A 23,560-nucleotide genomic window follows, 5' to 3' on the forward strand; every position below is an offset into this window, starting at 1 on the left:
AATGCCTCCACAATCTCTTCAGCCCCTTTTTTCAGAACTCTGGGGTGTACACCATCTGGTCCAGGTGATTTATCTACCTTCAGACCTTTCATTTTCCCAAGAACCTCTCTCTGGTAATGGTAACTTCACCCACTGTCACTACGTTCGGATATGGCCCAAGTGTGGAGTGAGAGACAGTGAAGCAGGTCGATGGTTCACAGATTTTAATACGAACAGAGTTAAAGGGAAAAGAAAACAATAAACACTAGACCAGACAGGGCCGTTAACTAAAACTCTCACATGTTAAACGAAGCCAACATTGCAGCTGAAAGTAATAACTAAATATCAAACAAATACCGCTGGCTTCAGAGACAATTGGCTCGACAGTCCAATATCGGCAAGGCCGAATGCAAGCAGACAGCGGAACGATGCTGTGCTTTGCTCAAGTCTTGGGGGTATGGTATTGAGGTGGATAGAGAATTGGTTGGCAGACAGGAAGCAAAGAGTGGGAGTAAACGGGACCTTTTCAGAATGGCAGGCAGTGACTAGTGGGGTACCGCAAGGCTCAGTGCTGGGACCCCAGTTGTTTACAATATATATTAATGACTTAGACGAGGGAATTAAATGCAGCATCTCCAAGTTTGCAGATGACACGAAGCTGGGCGGCGGTGTTAGCTGTGAGGAGGATGCTAAGAGGATGCAGGGTGACTTGGATAGGTTAGATAAGTGGGCAAATTCATGGCAGATGCAATTTAACATGGATAAATGTGAGGTTATCCACTTTAGTTGCAAGAACAGGAAACAGATTATTATCTGAAAGGTGGCCGAATAGGAAAAGGGGAGGTGCAACGAGACCTGGGTGTCATTGTACACCAGTCATTGAAAGTGGGCATGCAGGTACAGCAGGTGTTGAAAAAGGCAAATGGTATGTTGGCATTCATAGCAAAAGGATTCGAGTACAGGAGCAGGGAGGTTCTACTGCAGTTGTACAATGCCTTGGTGAGACCGCACCTAGAGTATTGTGTGCAGTTTTGATCCCCTAATCTGAGGAAAGACATTCTTGCCATAGAGGGAGTACACAGAAGGTTTACCAGATTGATTCCTGGGATGGCAGGACTTTCATATGAAGAGAGACTGAATCGACTAGGCTTATACTCACTGGAATTTAGAAGATTGAGGGGGGATCTTATTGAAACGTATAAAATTCTAAAGGGATTGGACAGGCTAGATGCAGGAAGATTGTTTCCGATGTTGGGGAAGTCCAGAACGAGGGGTCACAGTTTAAGGATAATGGGGAAGCCTTTTAGGACCGCGATGAGGAAAAACTTCTTCACACAGAGAGTGGTGAATCTGTGGAATTCTCTGCCACAGGAAACAGTTGAGGCCGGTTCATTGGCTATATTTAAGAGGAAGTTAGATATGGCCCTTGTGGCTAAAGGGATCAGGGGGTATGGAGAGAAAGCAGGTACAGGGTTCTGAGTTGGATGATCAGCCATGATCATACCGAATGGCGGTGCAGGCTCAAAGGGCCGAATGGCCTACTCCTGCACCTATTTTCTATGTTTCTATGTTTAAAATACTTATTAAGTTCACATGCCACTTCCTTGTCCCCCTTCACTACCGCTCCAGCATCACTTGCCAGCAGTCTGACATCCACTCTTGCCTCTCTTTTACACTTTATGTATCTGAAGAAACTTTTGGTATTCACTATATCATTGGCGAGCTGATCGCTGTATTCCATCTTTATGTTCTTAAAGAATTTTTAGTTGCCTTCTGTCGATTTTTATGTAACATGTTGTAAGGTTTCACTGATAGTGTAATGGTTTCTCTGTAGCAGCAATGTTTGGGCTACAACTATAGATAATGGGGTTTAGAATGCTGTTGTTCTTTCCTGTGAGTCTGGAAGAGAGATTTTTGTGGTCAGTCTTTTGCCTTGGAGAGTTGAGCAGAGAAGACACGAATGGAGAGAGTTGTTAGACCGCCGGACAGGGTGGACTTGGAGTGAGGGTCCGAAGGGCAGCGACGATCGGAGGAGGTCGATGGTGGACAATCAGCTTGTCAGTGAGCTCCAACATTGTGCGATAGACTGTTCCATAAGAATGAGCCCTTTTTCTTATTTTTAGTTTTCTTTACTAACCATATAGTCAAAGTAAGAATTATAAAGCTTCACACACAAAATGCTGGTAGAACACAGCAGGCTATACAGCAGCTATAGGGAGAAGCGCTGTCGACGTTTCGGGCTGAGACCCTTCGTCAGGACTAACCGAAAGGAAAGATAGTAAGAGATTTGAAAGTAGTGGGGGGAGGGGGAAATGCGAAATGATAGGAGAAGACCAGAGGGGGTGGGATGAAGCTAAGAGCTGGAAAGGTGATTGGCGAAAGTGATACCGAGCTGGAGAAGGGAAAGGATCATGGGACGGGAGGCCTCAGGAGAAAGAAAGGGGGGGGGAGCACCAGAGGGAGATGGAGAACAGGCAAACAACTAAATATGTCAGAGATGGGGTAAGAAGGGGAGGAGGAGCATTAACGGAAGTTAGAGAAGTCAATGTTCATGTCATCAGGTTGGAGGCTACCCAGCCGGTATATAAGGTGTTGTTCCTCCAACCTGAGTTTGGATTCATTTTGACAGTAGAGGAGGCCATGGATAGACATATCAGAATGGGAATGGGACGTGGAATTAAAATGTGTGGCCACTGGGAGATCCTGCTTTTTCTGGCGGACCGAGCGTAGGTGTTCCACGAAACGGTCTCCCAGTCTACGTCGGGTCTCACCAATATATAAAAGGCCACACCAGGAGCACCGGACGCAGTATACCACACCAGCCGACTCACAGGTGAAGCGTCGCCTCACCTGGAAGGACTGTCTGGGGCCCTGAATGGTGGTGAGGGAGGAAGTGTAAGGGCAGGTGTAGCACTTGTTCCGTTTACAAGGATAAGTGCCAGGAGGGAGATCGGTGGGAAGGGATGGGAGGGACGAGTGGACAAGGGAGTCGCGTAGGGAGCGATCCCTGTGAAAAGCAGAAAGGGGGGGGAGGGAAAAATGTGTTTGGTAGTGGGATCCCGTTGGAGGTGGCGGAAGTTACGGAGAATTATATTAATTCTGGCCTCCTCTACTGTCAAAATGAATCCAAACTCAGGTTGGAGGAACAACACCTTATATACCGGCTGGGTAGCCTCCAACCTGATGGCATGAACATTGGCTTCTCAAACTTCCATTAATGCCCCTCCTCCCCCTTTTACCCCATCCCTGACATATTTAGTTGTTTGCCTGTTCTCCATCTCCCTCTGGTGCTCCCCCCCATTTCTTTCTCCTGAGGCCTCCCATCCCATGATCCTTTCCCTTCTCCAGCTCTGTATCACTTTCGCCAATCACCTTTCCAGCTCTTAGCTTCATCCCACCCCCTCCGGTCTTCTCCTATCATTTCGCATTTCCCCCTCCCTCCACTACTTTCAAATCTCTTACTATCTTTTCTTTCGGTTAGTCCTGATGAAGGGTCTCGGCCCGAAACGTCGACATCGCTTCTCCCTATAGATGCTGCCTAGCCTGCTGTGTTCTACCAGCATTTTGTGTGTGTTGCTGTTTGAATTTCCAGCATCTGCAGATTTCCTCGTGTTTGCGAATTATAATGCTTAATGTGTACTGTTTAGTATTTTGGGGTACTGATTTGTAACGGGGACACATCGCACAGTATTCAACCAAATGAGATTTCTTAAGTTTGGCCAGGCCGGGGGGCTATCACCCGCTATATTTAGCCACTAGCCAAAGCGAGAGTTAAGCTTCCCAATCCTCTAACTTCCCACTAATCTTTGCTGTACTATATGCCCACTCTTTAGCTTTCATGTTGTCTTTGACTTCTCGTTAGCCACGGTTGAGTCATCTTTCCTTTAGAATACTTCTTCCTCTTTGGGATGTATATATCCTGTGCCTTCTGAATTGCTTCCAGAAATTCCAGCCATTGCTGTTCTGCCGTCATCCCTGCCGGTGTTCTTTTCCAATCAACTCCGGCCAACTCCTCTCTCAAGCCTCTATAATTCCCTTTACTCCACTGTAATAATGTTACATCTGACTTTAGCTTTTCCTCAAATTTCAGGGTAAATTCGATCATATTATGATCACTTTCCCTCAGTGTTCTTTTTCCTTCAGCTCTCTACTCAATTCTGGTTCACTGCACAACACCCTCTCCAGAATAGCTGATACCCTTGTGGGCTCAACCATCAGCTGTTCTAAAAAGCTATCTGGTAAGCTTTGTAGAAGTCCCCCTCTTGGAATCCAGCACCAACCTGATTGTCCCAATCTACCTGTATATTGAGATCTCCCATGACTATTGGAGCATTGCCCTTTTGGTATGCACTTCCTATCTCACATTTTAAATTGTAGACCACATCTGTACTGCTGTTTGGGGGTCTGTATACAACTCCCGTTAGAGTCTCTTTACCCTTGCAGTTCCTTAGCTCTATCCACAATGAATTAACATCTTCCAATCCTGTGTCATCTCTTTCTAATGATTTAATGTCATTTTTTTACCAAGTCTGTCCCCTCTGCCTGTTCTTTCAATACACTACACGTGCCTCTGTTTATAAACCAGCTACCTCATCTGTAACACTATCATCTACCTTTCCTATGATACTTCTTTCATTAAAATATAGGCAGCTCAGAACACTAGTCACACCATGCTCAACTTCTTGATTCCTAACTTGTCAAGGTCTTACCAACACTTGCCTCCACAACGTCTCCACTAAACGCTCTGGCGCTCTGGTTCCCATCACCCTGCAACTCTAGTTTAAATTTGCCAAGCAGCATTAACAAACCTTCCTAATAGGATATTAGAGCCCCTCCATTTCAGGGGCAAACTGTCCCTTCTGTACAGGTCTTACCTTCCCAGGAAGAGGTTGATGGGAAGTGATCACGATTGAAAATAAAGTGTTTGGAAAGAGGTGAAACACCATCGGTCATTGGAAAAGTGTTAGGCTACAGTCGGTCAACAATTGGAACAATTTTAAAGGATAAAGTGAGACTAATGGAACATGTGAAAGGCCCTGCCCCGATGAAAGCTACAATTTACTAAGCAACGCAGTAGTTTAATTATTGGAATACATTCGTTTCTTAAGTGTTTTATATGCATAGAAAGGTAAAATACATACTACATACTAAGACAAACGTTTGACTAACTGACGCTAAATAATACCGGACGTACCTGTTCCGACTTACGTACAAATCCGACTTAAAGACGGACTCAGGAATGGAACTCATCCGTAACCCAGGGGCTGCCTGTATTCCAAAGGATTGATCAGGAATCTGTGGCTAACAATTGAAGTCAAAGCCAACATAAAAGCAAAAGAGAGAGCATATAATAGCACAAAAGCTGGAGGATTGGAAAACTTTTAAAAACCAATAGAAGGCAATTAAAAAAAAGCCACAGGGAAAAAGATGAAATATGAAGTAAGCTAGCCAATAATATCAAAGATATCATTGGTAAAAGAGAGGCAAGAGTAGGTATTAGACTGCTGAAAATGGTGGATGAACTGTACAAGTATTTTGCATCAGGCTTCACCATGGAAGACATCAGCAGAATGTCAGAAGTTTGAGTGTGTTAGCAGGTAGAGATGAGTGCAATTGCTGTTACTAGGGAGAAGGTGCTCAGGAAGCTGAAGGTAGATAAGTCACTTGAACCACATGACTACCCTCCAGGGTTCTGAAAGAGGTGGCTGAAGAGATAGTGAAGGCAATAGTAATGATCTTTCATGAGTCACTAGATTCTGTCATGGTTCCAGAGGATTAGTAAATTGAAAATAGCACTCCACTCTTCAAGAAGGGAGAGAAGCAGAAGAAAGGAAATCATAGGCCAGTTAGTCTGACCTCAGTGGTAAGAAAGATGGTGGAATCAATCGTTAAGGATGTGTTTTCAGGGTATTTGGTGGCACATGATAAAGTAGGCCAAAGTCAGCAAGGTTTCCTTAAGGGAAAATCTTGACTGATAAATCTTCTGGAATTCCTTGAAAAACAAACAGAATAGACAAAAGAGAATCAGTGTACTTGGATTTTCAGAAGGCCTTTGGCAAGGCACCACATGTGATGCTACCTAACAAGCTAAGAGCCCTTGGTATAACAGGAAAGATACTAGCATGGATAGAGCATTGGCTGATTGGCAGGAGGCAAAGAGCAGGAATAAAGGAAGCCTTTTCTTGTTGGTTGCCAGTCACTAGCGGTGTTCCACATGGGTCTGTGTTGGGACCAATTCTTTTTATGTTATATGTCAATGATTTGGATGATGGAATTGATGGCTTTGTGGCCAAGTTTGCAGATGATACAAAGATAGGCAGAGGAGCAGGTAGTTTTAAGGAAGCTGAGGGACTTAGACAGATTTGGAGAATGGACAAAGAAGTAGTAGATGGAATACAGTGTCGGGAAGTGTATGGTCATGCACTTTGGTAGAAGAAATGAAAGGGTTGACTATTATCTAAATGGAGTGAAAATTAAAAAATCTGTGTGCAAAAGCACTTGAAGTCCTCGTGCAGGATTCCCTAAAGGTTAATTTGCAGACAGAGTCAGTGGAGAGGAAGGCAATTGCATTTCGATATGTCTAGAATATAAAAGCAAGGATGTAATGTTGATCCTTTATAAAGCACTGGTGAGGCCTCACTTGGAGTATTGTGAGCATGTTTTGGGTCCTTGATCAAAGAAAGGATGTACTGATTCTGAAGAGCATTTAAAGGAGGTTCACAAAAATGATTCCAGGACTGTAAGGCATCATATGAGCATTTGATGGCTCTGGGCCTGTAATCACTGAAATTAAGAACGAGAGGTGATGTCATTGAAACCTATCGAACGTTGAAAGAATTGGCAAAATGGAATGCAGGGGATGTTTCCTATGGTGGGGGAGCGTAGGACCAGAGGACTCAGCCTCAGAATAGAGGAGTGTGCTTTTGGAAAGGAAATGAGAAGGAATTTCTTTAGCCAAAGGGTGGTGAATCTGTGGAATTTGTTGCCACAGGCAGCTGTAGAGGCTAGGTCATTTCAGCCAGCGTTTGATAACTTCTTGATTAGTCAGGACATTAAGGGATATGGGGAGAAGGCAAGAGAGTGGAATTGAGAGAAATGATCAGCCCCTTGATGAAATGGTGGAGCGAACTTGATGGGCCAAATGACCTAATTCTGCTCCTTTATCTTCAAGTATTATAGTCTTCTTTTTATTAAAATCTTGTATATTTTATCTTGCCCATATCCTCCATCTCCAAATATAAATTCCCTCCTTTATCCTGAATGGTCTGACAGTCTCTCTAATTACCCCAAAGTTAAGAGACTTTGCAGATGCTGGAAATCCAGAGTAACACACACAAAATGCTGGAGGAACTCAGCAGGTTAGACAGGATCTATGGAGAGGAATAAAGAAGCAATATTTCAGCCGGAATGGAAGGGGGGAGATCCCTCGTTATCTTTTTCTGAAAATGCAAGTCCAAAATGCCTGGGGATTTGCTTTACTCCTAGCTGCAAAAGATAACAGTTGCTACCTCTCAATCATCAGTCTTGAACAAAATGGGGTAACTACACTCATTTAAGGACTGTTTTATATTTTTTCACATCCACTATTTATTGCTATTTATCTATATCTGCATTTGCAGTTTGTGGTCCATTGAATCTGTTTACAACTTCTATAGAATTGCCAAGTATTTCCACGGAAAAAATAATCTCAGGGATGTAGTCTGACAATAAATTTTACTTTGAACTTTTTATTTCACGGCACCCTGTCCTTGCTAACTCCCTGCTTGAGCTCTTTCCCGCTACATCTATGTCCCTTATGAATTTACCTTACTGAAACTTGCCATCAAAGTTGTAGCCGGCCTGAGGAGAGCGCAGGGTAGCGTCCCTCACACGTCTCGGTGAGAGATCGCTGATCGTGACTGACGCCTGCCACCTCCCAGCGGGTGTACAGGCGACGAGGGGCGAGGGGCGAGGGGCGAGGGGCGAGGGGCAGCCACAGGCGCGGCCCTCAGCCCCCGCCACAGGCGCGCGCACGTCCTCGGCCCGCCCACGCGCGCCTCGAGACCCCTTCCGTGATTGGTCAGGCTCCCGGTGATGGACGTGACGGCCGGAGGCGGGGCCTGTTTCTACGGAAGCCGTTTCCATGGTGACCGAAGGCCCACGCCGCAAGTGGAGCCCGGAGATCTCGGAAGATGACGGAAATTCTCTGCCGGTGGTTGAATGAGGAGCTCGGGCTGTCCCGGAGAGTGGGTGGGTGAGCGGCTGGGGGCTGGCGGAGGGAATGAGAGGTGGGTGCAGGGTATCAGGTTTGCCAGATTGCCAGGTATGATGTTGTGGCCATCACTGAATCGTGGCCTAGCAGTGGGGAGCCGAAAGTCCAAGTTGTACAGGAGGTAGGCAGAGGGCGAGGCGTGGTGAAGAATGGCATCAAATCAATAGAAAGACGTGACATTGGTTCGGAAGATGTTGAATCCTTGTGGGTTGAGTTAAGAAACTTCAAGGGTAAAAGGACCCTGATGGCAGTTATATACAGGCCTCCCAACAGTAACTGGGATGTGCACTACAAATTACAACAGGAAATAGAAAAGGCATATCGAAAGAGCAATATTATGATAGTCACGGGAGATTTCAACATATAGGTCGGTTGGGAAAATCAGGTTGGAAATGGATCTCCAGAGAGTGAGTTCGTTGAATGCCTAAGAGATGGCTGTTTAGAGCAGTTTGTCATTGCCTACTAGGGGATCAGCTGTACTGGAATGGGTGTTATGTAATGAACCGGAGGCGATTAGGGAGCTTAAGGTAAAAGAATCCTTAGGAGCCAGTGATCACAATATGACTGAGTGCAACTTGAAATTTGATAGGGAGAAAGTAAAGTCTGACGTAGCAGTATTTCAGTGGAGTAAAGGAAATTACAGTGTTATGAGAGAGGAATTGGCCAAAGTAAAGAGAAAGGAGCTGCCAGCAGATGTCAGCAGAGCAGCAATGGTGTGTTTTTGGGAAAGAAATGAGGAAGGTGCCATATGAAGTATGGGTCCTTAATAGAGGTTTTGGTGAAATAGCTACTCACATTTTAAGTGTCAAAGATAATGCTGGATTCAATGTAATGTTTCATCCTTTTCGGTAATCACTTGTTTCCTCACATGAAAATTTCATTTACCCCCTTTTATAGTTCACAGACTTTATTTATTGACAGAATTTCCTCAACCCTCATTTCCTTTTAATTTTTATTTCCTTTCAATAGAGGTGTATTAGGTTTGCCTTTGGCCCTTTGAAGTAATATACTGAGTTTGTCCCAATCCATCTCTGAAGACAATCCAATGCTCTGTACTTTAATTTGCACATACCTTTCCTATTATAACTGTGCCAGTAGATAGAAACATAGAAAACCTACAGCACAATACAGGCCCTTCGGCCCACAAAGTTGTCATCCTTACCTTGGAAATTACTCGGTTTACCCATAGCCCTCTATTTTTCTAAACTCCATGTACCTATCCAAAAGTCTTTTAAAAGACCCTATCGTATCTGGCTACACCACCAGCAGCCCATTCCACGTACTTACCACTCTGTGTAAAAAAACTTACCCCTGACTTCTCTACCTACTCCCCAGCACCTTAAACCTGTGACCTTTTGTGGCAACCATTTCAGCCCTGAGAAAAAGCCTCTGACTATCCACACAAAATACTTTAATTAAGTACTTTAATTTGCACTTACCTTTCCTATTATAACTGTGCCAGGTCTTTTAAATAATTGAAATTAGATTTTAATGGTTAGATTAGTTTTATCTGACACTTGTACATCAAAGCATAGTGAAATGTATCAATACAGTCCAAGGATGTGCTGAGTGGCAGCCTACAAGTGATGCCAAGCTTCTGGTGCCAACGTAGCATGTTCACGACTCATTAGCTCTACCTGTAGGTATTTTGAATGTGGGAGGAAACCCGTGGTCATGGGAAGAACTTACAAACTCTTTCCAGACCGCCGGAAATTGAATCCAGATCACTGGCGCTGTAAAGTTTTATGCTAACCACTGCGCTACCATGCTGCTCCTCAAGTTACCTATATTCCTCTCAATTTTGTCGCTTTAATTTTGAATCTTTTAGTAAAACACACTCCACTTTTCCCATTTGAACTTGCTTGGACCAGATTTAACACTTGGAGTGCTGTGCTTGGTTCTGGTCGCCTGACTACAGGAAGGATGTGGGAGCCATAGAAAGGGTACAGAGGAGATTTACAAGGATGTTGCCTGGATTGGGGAGCATGCCTTATGAAAACAGGTTGAGTGAACTCGGCCTTTTCTCCTTGGAGCGACAGAGGATGAGAGGTGACCTGATAGAGGTGTACAAGATGATGAGAGGCATCGATCGTGTGGATAGTCAGAGGCTTTTCCCTGTGGCTGAAATGGCTAGCGTGAAAGGGCAGAGTTTTAAGGTGCTCGGAAGTAGGTACAGAGGAGATGTCGGGTAAGTTTTTTTTACGCAGAGAGTGGTAAGTACGTGGAATGGCCTGCTGGCAACGGTGGTGGAGGCAGATATGATAGGGTCTTTTAAGAGACTCCTGGATAGGTACATGGAGCTTAGAAAAATGAGGGCTATGGGTAACTCTAGGTAATTTCTAAGGTAAGGATAAGTTTGGCACAACTCTGTGGGCCGAAGGGCCTATGTTGTGCTGTAGGTTTTTGATGTTTCTACAACTTTGAAATGTATATTTCAAAAATGAGGAAATACTCAAATGGCAAAATATTACACCCATGGGTGGGTGTGGGGCTGGGGGAGGGAGGGCTGATGGGCGGGGTGCTAGTGAGGAAATGAGAGAAGGTGGGAGAGTGGCTGAGGGGGGAGGGGAGCTGGGGATGGGCTGAGGGAGGGAAGATGGGTGAGGGGCTGAGGGTGGGTGGGAAAGAGGGATAGGCTGGGGAGGGAAGGTGAATGGCTGATGGAGGGAAGATGGGTGAGGGGCTGAATGAGGGAGAGAGGATGGAAGGTGAGTGAGGCTGGAAGAGGGTGAGTAGGTAGCAGTGGTTAGAAAAGGCTGGTAGAATAAGGAGAGAGTAGTGAGGAGCTGTGGTGGGGTGGGGTTATGGAGCAGCTGAGTGAGATGGCTGGGGCTGTCTGCTCCCTGGACCCTGCCACTCCCAGGTCTCAGCTCCTCTGCAATGTTTTGCTACTTTACTTACAGCTGTTAGGCAGATGTGTCTGACAAGAAGACAAAACTAAACAAGATTCAAAACAGCAAGAATGAGGGAGGCATTTATGAACAATAGAACAGGTGACAATGAGGAAGTTGGACATGGAAGCGAGTTTAAACAGGGCTTAAAGCAGAGCGATATTGATAGATAATGGAGTTGAGTAGGAGAGATGCAGGGACACAGAGACAGGTAGCAGGAGTTGGCCATTCATCCATCAAGTATGTGCTGCCACTTAATAAAACTGATGTGATTGTAAGCTCACCCTTACATTTCTGTGCACTCCCAGAGTTTCCATCTCTTTGTCTATCTATAACCCTCTGCTTTGCTGTTATACCTCCACTGCCCTTAAGAAAGAGAATTCCAAAGACACACCACTTTCTAAGAGAAAAACAATCACCTCATCTCTATCTTAAATGGGTGACCCCTAGAGAGAGCTATGATTAAGAAAGATGCCACAATAGTGGAAACATTCCCTGTGCCAGATGCTTGGAATGATTGTCATTTGACTATTTGAAGAGCCCAGAACATTTGCGAAGGAATTTTCCACCGGCTATCTGATTGGAGAGATTCTGAACAAGCACCAACTTCAAGAGGATTTTGATCAGTTCTCCCAGGGCAGGTGAGAAAATTTTCAGTCTAACAGAAAGTTAAATAAATCTAAATCACACTGTAGAAACTGAAAATTTTGAGCTCACACACAGGTACCCCAATTTGAATACTATTAGTTTTGGTGGGGGGGGGGGCAGAAGAATCATTCAGGTTTATTATCAACGGCATGTGTCAATAAATTTGTTAACTCAGCAGTGGCAGTACAATTCAATACACAATAATATAGAAAGAAAAAAATGAATTAATCTATTACAGTAAGTATATATATTTTTATTAACTTATTGAATTGAATTGACAACAATACTTACATTCCACATATACCTGAGTAAAATTCTTTACATTACGTCTCCGTCCAGATGGGTAATGTGCAATTATAGGAATTTAAAATACATATTATGTACAACAGTATAGTCAATATAACATGGATATACAGTTGCATCAGAATGAATTGAGCAGTCTGATGGCCTGGTGAAGAAGCTGTCCCGGAGCCTGTTCGTCTTGACTTTGATGCTGTGATACCACTTCCCGGACAGAGGGGAGAGTGACGTCATTAAGTGAGGGGTGGGGGGGAGAGTGACGTCCTTCGGTGAGGGGTGGGGGGGAGAGTGACGTCCTTAAGTGAGGGGTGGGGGGGAGAGTGACGTTGTTCTGTGAGGGGGGGAGAGTGACGTTCGGTGAGGGAGGGGGGAGAGTGACGTTGTTCTGTGAGGGAGGGGGGGAGAGTGACGTTGTTCGGTGAGGGAGGGGGGGAGAGTGACGTTGTTCGGTGACGGGGGAAGAGTGACGTTGTTCGGTGAGGGACGGGGGGAGAGTGACGTTGTTCGGTGAGGGAGGGGGGAGAGTGACATTGTTCTGTGAGGGAGGGGGAGAGTGACGTTGTTCGGTGAGGGGAGGGAGAGTGACGTTGTTCGGTGAGGGAGGGGGGAGAGTGACGTTGTTCTGTGAGGGGGGAGAGTGACGTTGTTCTGTGAGGGGGGGAGAGTGACGTTGTTCGGTGAGGGACGGGGAGAGTGACGTTGTTCTGTGAGGGGGGGAGAGTGACGTTGTTCGGTGAGGGGCGGGGGAGAGTGACGTTGTTCGGTGAGGGATGGGGGGAGAGTGACGTTGTTCGGTGAGGGAGGGGGGAGAGTGACGTTGTTCTGTGAGGGAGGGGGGAGAGTGACGTTGTTCGGTGAGGGAGGGGGGGAGAGTGACGTTGTTCGGTGAGGGACGGGGGAGAGTGACGTTCGCTGAGGGAGGGGGGAGAGTGACGTTGTTCTGTGAGGGGGAGAGTGACGTTGTTCGGTGAGGGGGGGAGAGTGACGTTGTTCGGTGAGGGAGGGGGAGAGTGACGTTGTTCTGTCAGGGGGGGAGAGTGACGTTGTTCGGTGAGGGAGGGAGAGTGACGTTGTTCGGTGAGGGAGGGGGAGAGTGACGTTCGGTGAGGGACGGGGAGAGTGACGTTGTTCGGTGAGGGGGGAGAGTGACGTTGTTCGGTGAGGGGGGGAGAGTGACGTTGTTCGGTGACGGGGGGAGAGTGACGTTGTTCGGTGAGGGAGGGGGGGGAGAGTGACGTTCGCTGAGGGAGGGGGGAGAGTGACGTTGTTCGGTGAGGGGGGGAGAGTGACGTTGTTCGGTGACGGGGGGAGAGTGACGTTGTTCTGTGAGGGAGGGGGGGAGAGTGACGTTGTTCGGTGAGGGAGGGGGGAAGAGTGACGTTGTTCGGTGAGGGACGGGGGAGAGTGACGTTCGCTGAGGGAGGGGGGAGAGTGACGTTGTTCGGTGAGAGGGGGAGAGTGACGTTGTTCGGTGAGGGACGGGGGAGAGTAACGTTGTTCGGTGAGGGGGGGAGAGTGACGTTGTTCGGTGAGGGACGGGGGGAGAGTGACGTTGTTCGGTGAGGGACAGAGGGAGAGTGACGTTGTTCGGTGAGGGAGGGGGAGAGTGACGTTGTTCGGTGAGGGGGGGGAGAGTGACGTTGTTCGGTGAGGGACAGAGGGAGAGTGACGTTGTTCGGTGAGGGAGGGGGAGAGTGACGTCGTTCGGTGAGGGACGGGGGGAGAGTGACGTTGTTCGGTGAGGGAGGGGGGAGAGTGACGTTGTTCGGTGAGGGGGGGGAGAGTGACGTTGTTCGGTGAGGGGGGGAGAGTGACGTTGTTCGGTGAGGGAGGGGGGAGAGTGACGTAGTTCTGTGAGGGGGGGAGAGTGACGTCGTTCTGTGAGGGGGGGGGGAGAGTGACGTTGTTCGGTGAAGGAGGGGGGAGAGTGACGTTGTTCGGTGAGGGGGGGAGAGTGACGTTGTTCGGTGAGGGAGGGGGGAGAGTGACGTTCGCTGAGGGAGGGGGGGAGAGTGACGTTGTTCGGTGAGGGAGGGGGAGTGTGACGTTGTTCGGTGAGGGGGGGAGAGTGACGTTGTTCGGTGAGGGGGGAGAGTGACGTTGTTCGGTGAGGGAGGGGGGAGAGTGACGTTGTTCGGTGAGGGAGGGGGAGAGTGACGTTGTTCGGTGAGGGAGGGGAGAGAGTGACGTTGTTCGGTGAGGGAGGGGAGAGAGTGACGTTGTTCGGTGAGGGGGGGAGAGTGACGTTGTTCGGTGAGGGGGGAGAGTGACGTTGTTCGGTGAGGGAGGGGGGAGAGTGACGTTGTTCGGTGAGGGAGGGGGAGTGTGACGTTGTTCGGTGAGGGGGGGAGAGTGACGTTGTTCGGTGAGGGGGGAGAGTGACGTTGTTCGGTGAGGGAGGGGGGAGAGTGACGTTGTTCGGTGAGGGAGGGGGAGAGTGACGTTGTTCGGTGAGGGACAGGGGGGGGAGAGTGACGTTGTTCGGTGAGGGAGGGGGGAGAGTGTCACTGTTCTGTGAGGGGGGGAGAGTGACGTTGTTCGGTGAGGGACGGGGAGAGTGACGTTGTTCGGTGAGGGACGGGGGGAGAGTGTCACTGTTCTGTGAGGGGGGGAGAGTGACGTTGTTCGGTGAGGGAGGGGGGGAGAGTGTCACTGTTCTGTGAGGGGGGGAGAGTGACGTTGTTCGGTGAGGGAGGGGGAGAGTGACGTTGTTCGGTGAGGGAGGGGGGAGAGTGTCACTGTTCTGTGAGGGGGGGGAGAGTGACGTTGTTCGGTGAGGGAGGGGAGAGTGACGTTGTTCGGTGAGGGGGGGAGAGTGACGTTGTTCGGTGAGGGGGGGGGAGAGAGTGACGTTGTTCGGTGAGGGAGGGGGAGAGTGACGTTGTTCGGTGAGGGGGGGGAGAGTGACGTTGTTCGGTGAGGGGGGGGGGAGAGAGTGACGTTGTTCGGTGAGGGACGGGGGGAGAGTGACGTTGTTCGGTGAGGGAGGGGGAGAGTGACGTTGTTCGGTGAGGGACGGGGGGAGAGTGACGTTGTTCGGTGAGGGAGGGGGGAGAGTGATGTCGTTCGGTGAGGGAGGGGGAGAGTGACGTCGTTCGGTGAGGGAGGGGGAGAGTGACGTCGTTCGGTGAGGGGGGGGAGAGTGACGTCGTTCGGTGAGGGAGGGGGGGAGAGTGACGTCGTTCGGTGAGGGGGGGGAGAGTGACGTCGTTCGGTGAGGGAGGGGGAGAGTGACGTCGTTCGGTGAGGGAGGGGGGAGAGTGACGTCGTTCGGTGAGGGAGGGGGGAGAGTGACGTCGTTCGGTGAGGGGGGGGAGAGTGACGTCGTTCGGTGAGGGAGGGGGAGAGTGACGTTGTTCGGTGAGGGAGGGGGAGAGTGACGTTGTTCGGTGAGGGAGGGGGGAGAGTGACGTCGTTCGGTGAGGGGGGGGAGAGTGACGTCGTTCGGTGAGGGAGGGGGAGAGTGACGTTGTTCGGTGAGGGAGGGGGGGAGAGTGACGTTGTTCGGTGAGGGAGGGGGAGAGTGACGTTGTTCGGTGAGGGGGGGGAGAGTGACGTTGTTCGGTGAGGGAGGGGGGAGAGTGACGTTGTTCGGTGAGGGAGGGGGGAGAGTGACGTTGTTCGGTGAGGGACGGGGGGAGAGTGACGTTGTTCGGTGAGGGAGGGGGGAGAGTGATGTCGTTCGGTGAGGGAGGGGGAGAGTGACGTCGTTCGGTGAGGGAGGGGGAGAGTGACGTCGTTCGGTGAGGGGGGGGAGAGTGACGTCGTTCGGTGAGGGAGGGGGGAGAGTGACGTTGTTCTGTGAGGGGGGGAGAGTGACGTTGTTCGGTGAGGGACGGGGGAGAGTGACGTCGTTCGGTGAGGGGGGGAGAGTGACGTTGTTCGGTGAGGGGGGGGAGAGTGACGTCGTTCGGTGAGGGAGGGGGAGAGTGACGTTGTTCGGTGAGGGAGGGGGGAGAGTGATGTCGTTCGGTGAGGGAGGGGGAGAGTGACGTCGTTCGGTGAGGGAGGGGGAGAGTGACGTCGTTCGGTGAGGGGGGGGGAGAGTGACGTCGTTCGGTGAGGGAGGGGGAGAGTGACGTTGTTCGGTGAGGGAGGGGGAGAGTGACGTCGTTCGGTGAGGGATGGGGGGAGAGTGACGTTGTTCGGTGAGGGAGGGGGGAGAGTGTCACTGTTATGTGAGGGGGGAGAGTGACGTCGTTCGGTGAGGGAGGGGGGGAGAGTGACGTTGTTCGGTGAGGGACGGGGGGGGAGAGTGACGTTGTTCGGTGAGGGAGGGGGGAGAGTGACGTTGTTCGGTGAGGGAGGGGGGGGGAGAGTGACGTTGTTCGGTGAGGGAGGGGGAGAGTGACGTTGTTCGGTGAGGGAGGGGGGAGAGTGACGTTTTTCGGTGAGGGAGGGGGAGAGTGACGTTGTTCGGTGAGGGAGGGGGGGGAGAGTGACGTTGTTCGGTGAGGGGGGGAGAGTGACGTTGTTCGGTGAAGGAGGGGGGAGAGTGACGTTGTTCGGTGAGGGGGGAGAGTGACGTTGTTCGCTGAGGGAGGGGGGAGAGAGTGACGTTGTTCTGTGAGGGAGGGGGGGAGAGTGACGTTGTTCGGTGAGGGGGGGAGAGTGACGTTGTTCGGTGAGGGACGGGGGAGAGTGACGTTGTTCGGTGAGGGGGGAGAGTGACGTTGTTCGGTGAGGGACGGGGGAGAGTGACGTTGTTCGGTGAGGGGGGAGAGTGACGTCGTTCGGTGAGGGGGGGAGAGTGACGTTGTTCGGTGAGGGGGGGAGAGTGACGTTGTTCGGTGAGGGACGGGGGAGAGTGACGTTGTTCGGTGAGGGGGGAGAGTGACGTTGTTCGGTGAGGGACGGGGGAGAGTGACGTTGTTCGGTGAGGGGGGGAGAGTGACGTCGTTCGGTGAGGGGGGGAGAGTGACGTCGTTCGGTAAGGGACGGGGGAGAGTGACGTTGTTCGGTGAGGGAGGGGGGAGAGTGACGTTGTTCGGTGAGGGGGGGGGAGAGTGACGTTGTTCGGTGAGGGGGGGAGAGTGACGTTGTTCGGTGAGGGAGGGGGGGAGAGTGACGTAGTTCTGTGAGGGGGGGAGAGTGACGTCGTTCTGTGAGGGGGGGGGGAGAGTGACGTTGTTCGGTGAAGGAGGGGGGAGAGTGACGTTGTTCGGTGAGGGGGGGGAGAGTGACGTTGTTCGGTGAGGGAGGGGGGAGAGTGACGTTCGCTGAGGGAGGGGGGAGAGTGACGTTGTTCGGTGAGGGAGGGGGAGTGTGACGTTGTTCGGTGAGGGGGGGGAGAGTGACGTTGTTCGGTGAGGGGGGAGAGTGACGTTGTTCGGTGAGGGAGGGGGGAGAGTGACGTTGTTCGGTGAGGGAGGGGGAGAGTGACGTTGTTCGGTGAGGGAGGGGAGAGAGTGACGTTGTTCGGTGAGGGAGGGGAGAGAGTGACGTTGTTCGGTGAGGGGGGGAGAGTGACGTTGTTCGGTGAGGGGGGAGAGTGACGTTGTTCGGTGAGGGAGGGGGGAGAGTGACGTTGTTCGGTGAGGGAGGGGGAGTGTGACGTTGTTCGGTGAGGGGGGGGAGAGTGACGTTGTTCGGTGAGGGGGGGAGAGTGACGTTGTTCGGTGAGGGAGGGGGGAGAGTGACGTTGTTCGGTGAGGGAGGGGGAGAGTGACGTCGTTCGGTGAGGGGGGGGGAGAGTGACGTCGTTCGGTGAGGGAGGGGGAGAGTGACGTTGTTCGGTGAGGGAGGGGGGAGAGTGACGTTGTTCGGTGAGGGAGGGGGGAGAGTGACGTCGTTCGGTGAGGGGGGGGGAGAGTGACGTCGTTCGGTGAGGGAGGGGGAGAGTGACGTTGTTCGGTGAGGGAGGGGGGAGAGTGACGTTGTTCGGTGAGGGAGGGGGAGAGTGACGTTGTTCGGTGAGGGGGGGAGAGTGACGTTGTTCGGTGAGGGAGGGGGGAGAGTGACGTTGTTCGGTGAGGGAGGGGGGAGAGTGACGTTGTTCGGTGAGGGACGGGGGGAGAGTGACGTTGTTCGGTGAGGGAGGGGGGGAGAGTGATGTCGTTCGGTGAGGGAGGGGGAGAGTGACGTCGTTCGGTGAGGGAGGGGGAGAGTGACGTCGTTCGGTGAGGGGGGGGAGAGTGACGTCGTTCGGTGAGGGAGGGGGGAGAGTGACGTTGTTCTGTGAGGGGGGGAGAGTGACGTTGTTCGGTGAGGGACGGGGGAGAGTGACGTCGTTCGGTGAGGGGGGGAGAGTGACGTTGTTCGGTGAGGGGGGGGAGAGTGACGTCGTTCGGTGAGGGAGGGGGAGAGTGACGTTGTTCGGTGAGGGAGGGGGGAGAGTGATGTCGTTCGGTGAGGGAGGGGGAGAGTGACGTCGTTCGGTGAGGGAGGGGGAGAGTGACGTCGTTCGGTGAGGGGGGGGGAGAGTGACGTCGTTCGGTGAGGGAGGGGGAGAGTGACGTTGTTCGGTGAGGGAGGGGGAGAGTGACGTCGTTCGGTGAGGGATGGGGGGAGAGTGACGTTGTTCGGTGAGGGAGGGGGGAGAGTGTCACTGTTATGTGAGGGGGGAGAGTGACGTCGTTCGGTGAGGGAGGGGGGGGAGAGTGACGTTGTTCGGTGAGGGACGGGGGGGGAGAGTGACGTTGTTCGGTGAGGGAGGGGGAGAGTGACGTTGTTCGGTGAGGGAGGGGGGGGAGAGTGACGTTGTTCGGTGAGGGAGGGGGAGAGTGACGTTGTTCGGTGAGGGAGGGGGGAGAGTGACGTTTTTCGGTGAGGGAGGGGGAGAGTGACGTTGTTCGGTGAGGGAGGGGGGGAGAGTGACGTTGTTCGGTGAGGGGGGGAGAGTGACGTTGTTCGGTGAAGGAGGGGGGAGAGTGACGTTGTTCGGTGAGGGGGGAGAGTGACGTTGTTCGCTGAGGGAGGGGGGAGAGAGTGACGTTGTTCTGTGAGGGAGGGGGGGGAGAGTGACGTTGTTCGGTGAGGGGGGGAGAGTGACGTTGTTCGGTGAGGGACGGGGGAGAGTGACGTTGTTCGGTGAGGGGGGAGAGTGACGTTGTTCGGTGAGGGACGGGGGAGAGTGACGTTGTTCGGTGAGGGGGGGAGAGTGACGTCGTTCGGTGAGGGGGGGAGAGTGACGTCGTTCGGTAAGGGACGGGGGAGAGTGACGTTGTTCGGTGAGGGAGGGGGGAGAGTGACGTTGTTCGGTGAGGGGGGGGGAGAGTGACGTTGTTCGGTGAGGGGGGGAGAGTGACGTTGTTCGGTGAGGGAGGGGGGAGAGTGACGTAGTTCTGTGAGGGGGGGAGAGTGACGTCGTTCTGTGAGGGGGGGGGGAGAGTGACGTTGTTCGGTGAAGGAGGGGGGAGAGTGACGTTGTTCGGTGAGGGAGGGGGGGGAGAGTGACGTTGTTCGGTGAGGGAGGGGGGAGAGTGACGTTGTTCGGTGAGGGAGGGGGGGAGAGTGACGTTTTTCGGTGAGGGAGGGGGGAGAGTGACGTTGTTCGGTGAGGGAGGGGGGGAGAGTGACGTTGTTCGGTGAGGGGGGGAGAGTGACGTTGTTCGGTGAAGGAGGGGGGAGAGTGACGTTGTTCGGTGAGGGGGGGAGAGTGACGTTGTTCGCTGAGGGAGGGGGGAGAGAGTGACGTTGTTCTGTGAGGGAGGGGGGGAGAGTGACGTTGTTCGGTGAGGGGGGGAGAGTGACGTTGTTCGGTGAGGGACGGGGGAGAGTGACGTTGTTCGGTGAGGGGGGAGAGTGACGTTGTTCGGTGAGGGACGGGGGAGAGTGACGTTGTTCGGTGAGGGGGGGAGAGTGACGTTGTTCGGTGAAGGAGGGGGGAGAGTGACGTTGTTCGGTGAGGGGGGAGAGTGACGTTGTTCGCTGAGGGAGGGGGGAGAGAGTGACGTTGTTCTGTGAGGGAGGGGGGGAGAGTGACGTTGTTCGGTGAAGGAGGGGGGAGAGTGACGTTGTTCGGTGAGGGGGGAGAGTGACGTTGTTCGCTGAGGGAGGGGGGAGAGAGTGACGTTGTTCTGTGAGGGAGGGGGGGAGAGTGACGTTGTTCGGTGAGGGGGGGAGAGTGACGTTGTTCGGTGAGGGACGGGGGAGAGTGACGTTGTTCGGTGAGGGGGGAGAGTGACGTTGTTCGGTGAGGGACGGGGGAGAGTGACGTTGTTCGGTGAGGGGGGAGAGTGACGTCGTTCGGTGAGGGGGGGAGAGTGACGTTGTTCGGTGAGGGGGGGAGAGTGACGTTGTTCGGTGAGGGACGGGGGAGAGTGACGTTGTTCGGTGAGGGGGGAGAGTGACGTTGTTCGGTGAGGGACGGGGGAGAGTGACGTTGTTCGGTGAGGGGGGAGAGTGACGTCGTTCGGTGAGGGGGGGAGAGTGACGTCGTTCGGTAAGGGACGGGGGAGAGTGACGTTGTTCGGTGAGGGAGGGAGAGTGACGTCGTTCGGTGAGGGGGGGGAGAGTGACGTCGTTCGGTGAGGGAGGGGGAGAGTGACGTCGTTCGGTGAGGGAGGGGGGAGAGTGACGTTGTTCAATGAGGGAGAGGGGGAGAGTGACGTCGTTCGGTGAGGGACGGGGAGAGTGACGTCGTTCGGTGAGGGAGGGGGGGAGAGTGACGTCGTTCGGTGAGGGGGGGGAGAGTGACGTCGTTCGGTGAGGGAGGGGGGGAGAGTGACGCTGTTCGGTGAGGGAGGGAGAGTGACGTCGTTCGGTGAGGGGGGGAGAGTGACGCTGTTCGGTGAGGGAGGGAGAGTGACGTTTTTCGGTGAGGGGGGAGAGTGACGTTGTTCGGTGAGGGAGGGGGGAGAGTGACGCTGTTCGGTGAGGGAGGGGGAGAATGACGTTGTTCGGTGAGGGGGGAGAGTGACGTTGTTCGGTGAGGGAGGGGGGAGAGTGACGCTGTTCGGTGAGGGAGGGGGGAGAGTGACGTTGTTCGGTGAGGGAGGGGGGAGAGTGACGTTGTTCGGTGAGGGAGGGGGGAGAGTGACGTTGTTCGGTGAGGGGGGGGAGAGTGACGCTGTTCGGTGAGGGGTGGGGGAGAGTGACGCTGTTCGGTGAGGGAGGGGGGAGAGTGACGTTGTTCGGTGAGGGAGGGGGGAGAGTGACGTCGTTCGGTGAGGGGGGGAGAGTGACGTCGTTCGGTGAGGGAGGGGGGGAGAGTGACGTCGTTCGGTGAGGGAGGGGGGAGAGTGACGTCGTTCGGTGAGGGGGGGAGAGTGACGTCGTTCGGTGAGGGAGGGGGAGAGTGACTTCGTTCGGTGAGGGAGGGGGAGAGTGACGTCGTTCGGTGAGGGAGGGGGAGAGTGACGTCGTTCGGTGAGGGGGGGGAGAGTGACGTTGTTCGGTGAGGGAGGGGGGGAGAGTGACGTTGTTCGGTGAGGGGGGGAGAGTGACGTTGTTCGGTGAGGGAGGGGGGGAGAGTGACGTCGTTCGGTGAGGGAGGGGGAGAGTGACGTCGTTCGGTGAGGGGCGGGGGAGAGTGACGTCGTTCTGTGAGGGGGGGGAGAGTGACGTCGTTCGGTGAGGGGGGGGAGAGTGACGTCGTTCGGTGAGGGAGGGGGGAGAGTGACGTCGTTCGGTGAGGGAGGGGGAGAATGACGTTGTTCGGTGAGGGAGGGGGGAGAGTGACGTTGTTCGGTGAGGGACGGGGGAGAGTGACGTTGTTCGGTGAGGGAGGGGGGAGAGTGACGTTGTTCGGTGAGGGACGGGGGAGAGTGACGTTGTTCGGTGAGGGGGGAGAGTGACGTTGTTCGGTGAGGTAGGGGGAGAGTGACGTTGTTCGGTGAGGGGGGGAGAGTGACGTCGTTCGGTGAGGGAGGGGGGAGAGTGACGTCGTTCGGTGAGGGGGGGAGAGTGACGTCGTTCGGTGAGGGACGGGGGAGAGTGACGTCGTTCTGTGAGGGGGGGGAGAGTGACGTCGTTCGGTGAGGGGGGGGGGAGAGTGACGTTCGGTGAGGGGAGGGGGGAGAATGACGTTGTTCGGTGAGGGGGGGAGAGTGACGTTGTTCGGTGAGGGGGGGAGAGTGACGCTGTTCGGTGAGGGGGGGAGAATGACGTTGTTCGGTGAGGGGGGGGAGAGTGACGTTGTTCGGTGAGGGAGGGGGAGAGTGACGTTGTTCGATGAGGGAGGGGGGAGAGTGACGTTGTTCGGTGAGGGAGGGGGGGAGAGTGACGTTGTTCGGTGAGGGACGGGGGAGAGTGACGTTGTTCGGTGAGGGGGGGAGAGTGACGTTGTTCGGTGAGGGAGGGAGAGTGACGTTGTTCGGTGAGGGAGGGGGAGAGTGACGTCGTTCTGTGAGGGGGGGGAGAGTGACGTCGTTCGGTGAGGGGGGGGGAGAGTGACGTTCGGTGAGGGATGGGGGAGAGTGACGTTGTTCTGTGAGGGAGGGGGGGGAGAGTGACGTTGTTCGGTGAGGGAGGGGGAGAGTGACGTTGTTCGGTGAGGGGGGGAGAGTGACGTTGTTCGGTGAGGGACGGGGGGAGAGTGACGTTGTTCGGTGAGGGAGGGGGAGAGTGACGTTGTTCGGTGAGGGACGGGGGGAGAGTGACGTTGTTCGGTGAGGGACGGGGGGAGAGTGACGTTGTTCGGTGAGGGGGGGGAGAGTGACGTCGTTCGGTGAGGGAGGGGGGAGAGTGACGTTGTTCTGTGAGGGGGGGAGAGTGACGTTGTTCGGTGAGGGGGGGAGAGTGACGTTGTTCGGTGAGGGAGGGGGGAGAGTGACGTTGTTCTGTGAGGGGGGGAGAGTGACGTTGTTCGGTGAGGGAGGGGGGAGAGTGACGTTGTTCGGTGAGGGAGGGGGGAGAGTGACGTTGTTCGGTGAGGGAGGGGGAGAGTGACGTTGTTCGGTGAGGGACGGGGGGAGAGTGACGTTGTTCGGTGAGGGGGGGAGAGTGACGTTGTTCGGTGAGGGACGGGGGGAGAGTGACGTTGTTCGGTGAGGGGGGGAGAGTGACGTTGTTCGGTGAGGGAGGGGGGAGAGTGACGTTGTTCGGTGAGGGGGGGGGAGAGTGACGTTGTTCGGTGAGGGAGGGGGAGAGTGACGTTGTTCTGTGAGGTGGGGAGAGTGACGTTGTTCGGTGAGGGAGGGAGAGTGACGTTGTTCAGTGAGGGAGGGGGGAGAGTGACGTTGTTCGGTGAGGGAGGGGGGAGAGTGACGTTGTTCTGTGAGGGAGGGGGGAGAGTGACGTTGTTCGGTGAGGGACGGGGGAGAGTGACGTTGTTCGGTGAGGGAGGGGGAGAGTGACGTTGTTCGGTGAGGGGGGGAGAGTGACGTTGTTCGGTGAGGGGGGGAGAATGACGTTGTTCGGTGAGGGGGGGAGAGTGACGTCGTTCGGTGAGGGGGGGAGAGTGACGTCGTTCGGTGAGGGAGGGGGGAGAGTGACTTTGTTCGGTGAGGGGGGAGAGTGACGTTGTTCGGTGAGGGGGGGAGAGTGACGTTGTTCGGTGAGGGGGGGAGAATGACGTTGTTCGGTGAGGGGAGGGGGGAGAATGACGTTG

At 53.5% G+C, this 23,560-nt stretch overlaps 2 protein-coding genes across 8 annotated transcripts in view; one reads left to right on the plus strand and one right to left on the minus strand.

Annotated features, from left to right (window-relative positions):
• LOC140728691 (uncharacterized) overlaps positions 1 to 7,929 on the minus strand; it is a 265,890-nt gene extending 257,961 nt beyond the window's left edge. For all 3 annotated transcript variants that reach the window (XM_073047654.1, XM_073047653.1, XM_073047652.1), the window contains exon 1: positions 7,785 to 7,929. In XM_073047654.1, coding sequence (XP_072903755.1) covers positions 7,785 to 7,802 — 18 coding nt within the window. In that variant the 5' untranslated portion in view covers positions 7,803 to 7,929. The remainder of the gene's footprint in view (positions 1 to 7,784) is intronic.
• A 166-nt stretch (positions 7,930 to 8,095) lies between these two features.
• spef2 (sperm flagellar 2) overlaps positions 8,096 to 23,560 on the plus strand; it is a 685,307-nt gene continuing 669,842 nt past the window's right edge. For 4 of the 5 annotated variants that reach the window (XM_073047840.1, XM_073047842.1, XM_073047843.1 and 1 more), the window contains exons 1-2: positions 8,096 to 8,208; positions 11,660 to 11,762. In XM_073047840.1, coding sequence (XP_072903941.1) covers positions 8,151 to 8,208; positions 11,660 to 11,762 — 161 coding nt within the window. In that variant the 5' untranslated portion in view covers positions 8,096 to 8,150. Of the gene's footprint in view, positions 8,213 to 11,659; positions 11,763 to 23,560 lie in introns of all 5 variants that reach the window. The other variant, XM_073047841.1, reaches the window with a different exon arrangement.

The sequence above is a fragment of the Hemitrygon akajei genome, chromosome 6 (genome assembly GCF_048418815.1).
Source record: "Hemitrygon akajei chromosome 6, sHemAka1.3, whole genome shotgun sequence".
NCBI lineage: Eukaryota > Metazoa > Chordata > Chondrichthyes > Myliobatiformes > Dasyatidae > Hemitrygon > Hemitrygon akajei.